Source organism: Galeopterus variegatus, unplaced genomic scaffold (genome assembly GCF_000696425.1).
Source record: "Galeopterus variegatus unplaced genomic scaffold, G_variegatus-3.0.2 Scaffold286, whole genome shotgun sequence".
Lineage (NCBI taxonomy): Eukaryota > Metazoa > Chordata > Mammalia > Dermoptera > Cynocephalidae > Galeopterus > Galeopterus variegatus.
In genome coordinates this window covers 24,155-29,037 of record NW_007726397.1, presented here as the reverse complement: position 1 = coordinate 29,037, position 4,883 = coordinate 24,155, and the positions used below count along the sequence as shown (strand labels likewise).

The following is a 4,883-nucleotide window of genomic DNA, read 5'->3' as shown; positions in this document are numbered from 1 at the left end:
GTGTGCCCAATACTAAAGCTATTCAGGGCTTTGCTATCAATGTTTAATTTTATTTTAGTGCAAAATTCATTGAGCTCTTGTTTATAAGGATTTGAGAACTGGCATTAAAATGCAATAGCAAATCTATTTAGGGAAGTGATGAGAGAGAGAGAGAGACCCAATAAAATAGAGGCCCCAAAAAAAAAAAGCCTCTTGATGAAAAAAATCAGCTGTGATCATGGACCAGTAATAATGGGATATGATGACTACATGCTCGAACAGACTTGTATTTCAAGGGGAAAATGTAAAACCCAACATCAAAAAATAACAATGCTCCCCAATGGAGTGATAACAAAAGAGAAGGTGATGGTGTGTTTTCATGGGAATCCACCTGGGCAAAAATATGAAGCCAAGAGGAGAAATGAGAAGCCAAGTGGACTCCTAGCTCCTTTCTAACTTGTCATGTGTTTCCTCTTTCCCTTCCCAAATCTACCAAGCATTACACTCAGATGGTAACAAACCAACTTACCTATTCTTCAGATGTTCAGCAGAAAAACTACTCTTTGCCCTCCCAATGCTTGGAGAGCTAGAATGTTAACAAAGTAGACTTAAAAATTTTACTTAGAAATTTGCGTTTAATTCTGGCATCCAATTTTCCCCATCGCCAAATTAAGGATCTACCTGGTGACCCTACCTGAATTTCAGTTATAACCAACTTTGTTGTATGATACTTCTTTATGTCTTAGGATAAGTGCTACATGGTGAAATGCAAAAAAAAAAAAGATAAAATTGTGCACACATTACAGCACATTTTCTTCCTTAATTTGAGTATTGCCAGGTACAATCTGACTAATTTACTTATAACTCTTTGGACTTGGAACCTATCTCAAAAGATAAAATGTACTTAAACATATATCTATTCATTAACCATATAGAGGGCAGCTTTAACCCCATTGAAAGAAATGTTCAAGTAATCATACACGTAATTATTTGTATGAGGGCTTATTGTTGGTGAGATCCAAGGTGCAGATTTAAAAACAAAAAACAAGGATAGAAGGGAATCCTGCTTTCTATAGGGTAGGGTGGGTGGGTCCTGGTGGGAAGCTGGGGAGGTCAGGGATGGAATGAGGCAACAGGAACCTCTGCATCCGAGTGACCATTGATCTTCAATGTAGTCACCTCCAGGAGCTACTGAGGTTATTCTTCTAGTGCTGCCACAGCTCCACCTTTTTTAGAATGACCATTAGAGTCATAACTCAATCTATTCAGCTTCCTCAGTGCTGGCAAAACACAGGTATCTTGTGTGGATTAGATGTTTAGATATTTGTTTTCCTTTAATTCTTTCTGTAGTACGTACTGATTCAATAAACGTTCATGAGGCACCTGCCATTCTTTCAAACATTCATTGAGCATCTACTCTGTGCCCAGCACAAGACAGTTCTAGATAGCAGAGGGAACAAGACAAAGAAGGTCCCTGCTTTTGTGAGCAGTGACAGATGTTAAAAGAAAAACTTTAGGCAAATTAAATTTAACAGCTTATTTAAGCAAAGAATGGTGCAATACTCAGAACTAGAAGCGGTTCAGCAAGCTGCACCCTTGAGCAGGCAGCTTTTCTAGGCTGCACAGGAAGCAATGTAGAGGAATCACCTGACTGGCCACAGCTCGGTATTTGCCTTGTTTGGACAAGGTGCAATCAGTTGGCTGCGATTGGCCGTAGCTCAGCTGCTTGTGATTGGCTGAAACTTAGCTGTTTGTTACAAAATATACTCCTAAATTAGGTTTTGGTTTGCTTACCTACTAAGTTAACCTGTGGTTTGTTAGGTAGGAACTCAAAATACGAAGACAGCCTGAGGCCAATGGTCTCCTGCTTATTTAGTTTAACACAGAGAATAAACAAAGAAGATGGTATTGTGCAGAAAATAACACAAGGTCAGGGCTGGAGAGTAATGATGGGAGGTGGAGGCAAAGACAGAGGAGGTTGGCTGTCTAGATTGGAAGGTCAGGAAAAGTCAGGGCTACCCAGTGGCACCCACATGGTAAAGAGCCTCCACAGAGCTGGGATCTGAATTACAAGAATGAGCAGCACATTTAGATCCTTGCAAGCCATGGTTAGAGTCTGAGTTTTATTTTATGTGCAAGGAGGAGCCACTGGCAGAGTTGAAGCGTGATCTGACTGATGCTTTGATTGAAGCATGATCTGACTGTTAAGTGGAGAAAGGATCGTTGGAGGTTAAGAATGGAAGCAAGTAGACAATTAAGAGGTCCTCTCAGGGGAGAGGGCTGGTGGCAGGGACTGCAATGGTGGCAGAGGAGATGGAGGAAAAATAAACTCCAGTTATAGAGATAGAACTAGTTGATTTGCTGGGATCTGGGAGTAGAGCAAAGACCTAATTCCCGCTTTTATGGCTCTCACAGGCTAGTAGGAGAGAAATATGTGTAAAGGAATAATTGCAACACAATGTGATCGAGGCACAGAGGAGAGGCAAGCAGAGTGGTGACCAAGAAAGGATGGGTCCAGTGCCCTCAGGGATGTCTGGAAGGCATGGCAAAGGAGTGCACACTTGGGATGAGCCACGGGAAGGACATTCCCGGCAGGGGGTCTGGAGGTTTGAAAGAGCATGGGGATCACGGGTAATTCCCAGGAGTTTTCGCACAGCTGAAAGGCAGGTAGCGAAAGATGAGGCCAGAGGCTGTACAGGCTGATCACGGAAGTCTTCACCATGTGGGCGCTGCTGGGTCAGGGGAGACCTGAACAGGTGTCTCCAGGACTCTCTGTGCCCTTGACACAGTGTTCCAGACATGCTGACTCATTCTCTAAGTGGAAGATAAGCTGACCCAGGGACTGTGTATTACGTAATGGAAAGGATTACTGAAAGTCCAGAGGGAGCCGTATATCTTCTGTGATAGCTCCCTTCCTCATTCATTTAATGGCACGACAAGCAGCGTGCCCTCTAGGTGGAGGAGTAACTAACATGGTCTCGCTTCTGTTTTAAGACCCAGCGTCCCCTTTAAGAATGGCTGGTGGTGCCCTGATCTCCATTGGCTGCTTGGCTGTATTTGTCACTGTGATCACCCTCTTGGTGTACAAGTAAGTTTGTGGTTCTAACACTTTACATCGCTATAGTACATTGTCAAAAGTCAATAGCAAGTTTCTGCGCAAATATGCCCTTTTCCCTTTTTTTGCCTGTAAACATTTGTGCATGGGAGGAAAATCTTCCACCGAACAATGAATACCAAACTGGCCTCTTAATTCTGCTGTGGGTTTTTTTAATCCTAAAAATGCTACTAGATGTCAGTAACTGACTCTACCTAATGTTTAACCTGTAATCTCAAATTATAGTAACCTGGCACATTTCTTGTATAAAGAAGAGAGAATAAATATATTTTCATAAGACACCAGTGTCTAATAAAGCCATGGATTAGGTTAAATGGAATTAACCCTTTTGCACATGGCATGAAAAAGATTGTAAAAGTAATATATTTCAGCCAACGATCTTTTTTTAATAACTGTTCAATACATTGTTTTCAGAAAACACAAGACTTACAAACCAATAGAAAATAGTGCTGGGAATGTGGCCAAAGGCAAAGGCCTGAATGTTTTCCTCAACCATGCAAAGGCCGTGTTCTTCCCGGGAAACCAGGAGAAGGACCCACTGCTCAAGAACCAACCAGGAATTCTTTAAATTTCATCTTTATTTCTGACCAAGCTCACTCTTCAGTGCCATTTATGTGAGCTGTGCTGGAGTGGGTGACTATTAACTTTTTTTCCTGAAAGATTATTGTAAAAATATATTTTGGTTTAGGGAGGTTGAACTTACTTTATAGGTTAAATGGCTTTTTAGAGAGGTGGTGAGGGATCATACTGCGTGCATCCACAACCATTTGTGTAACTGATCAAACAACTTAGCAGCGCTGCCTTTCTTTATTTTTTATTTTTCACTTATAATGGCTTAGGTGATTAGTAGGATAGACATACTGTGTCCCAAGAGTAGGGGGAGAAAATACTGTCTTTTAGAGTCTGACCCAGGTTAATTGCTAAGAGAGACTGGACATTTTCTAGCTTTCCCTTATAACCATATGTGTAAAACCCAGGTAGTCCTATCCTTAAGACCATGTTCCAGGCTAACCGGATCCTATTTCAATGAACGTGAGTGAGCTCCTGACAGAAAAACAACACACCCAAGCCTTTAGCATGATGCTCATGCTTGTTACACCCAGATAAATACTAATCTAATAAATAGTTGAGTGTTTTGCGACAGCCTGCCTTGCCCAGGTGAGTGAAGGAATGATATTCATTCATTCTTTTATTCATCGGACATGTATTCAGCACTTCCATGCTAAGTATGTGACCCCTGCACTCAGAGTTGACACTCTTGTGTAAATATCTGAATTTCTGTACACTCTGGCGCTCACATTTGAAATCATGTATTATGATTTTCCAAAGAAGGAGGCCCCTGGTTTTCCTACCAATTTCTCTATTTAAATGATATGGAAACTTGATGAGTAAGGAATTTACCTCTATTTGTAACTAAAACCATCTACCATATGTTAGACTTAACATTCTTTTTCTTTCCTTCCTGAAAAATAAAGTGTGGGAAGAGACAGGACCTTGATATTGTAATTATTTTTACAATTTATTGTTTGCCTTCCAATTTCATTTGCAGTTTTTGGCAGGTAAGAAGTTTAACACTACCCCACAGGGCAATGATAATCTCATAAATATTTTCTATTTTAAACTATATGTATATGTATGCAAAAATTCAGTTACAAGTTTAATACTTAAATGTATATAATTAGGTCAATCTAAAATAAGAGGTTTTCTATAAGCAATTGTCCTGGACTCTGAACCATCAGTATCATATTAAAAGTAAAGCCAGAGAGGGGGTTAGAATTCTAGGCCACAA

General features: G+C 40.6%; 1 protein-coding gene across 1 annotated transcript in view; it reads left to right on the top strand.

The window, feature by feature from the left end:
* GPNMB (glycoprotein (transmembrane) nmb) overlaps positions 1-4,586 on the top strand; it is a 30,890-nt gene extending 26,304 nt beyond the window's left edge. Inside the window, exons 10-11 of the mRNA XM_008567028.1 lie at positions 2,974-3,067; positions 3,509-4,586. Coding sequence (XP_008565250.1) covers positions 2,974-3,067; positions 3,509-3,662 — 248 coding nt within the window. The 3' untranslated portion in view covers positions 3,663-4,586. The remainder of the gene's footprint in view (positions 1-2,973; positions 3,068-3,508) is intronic.
* The last annotated feature ends 297 nt before the right edge of the window (positions 4,587-4,883 follow it).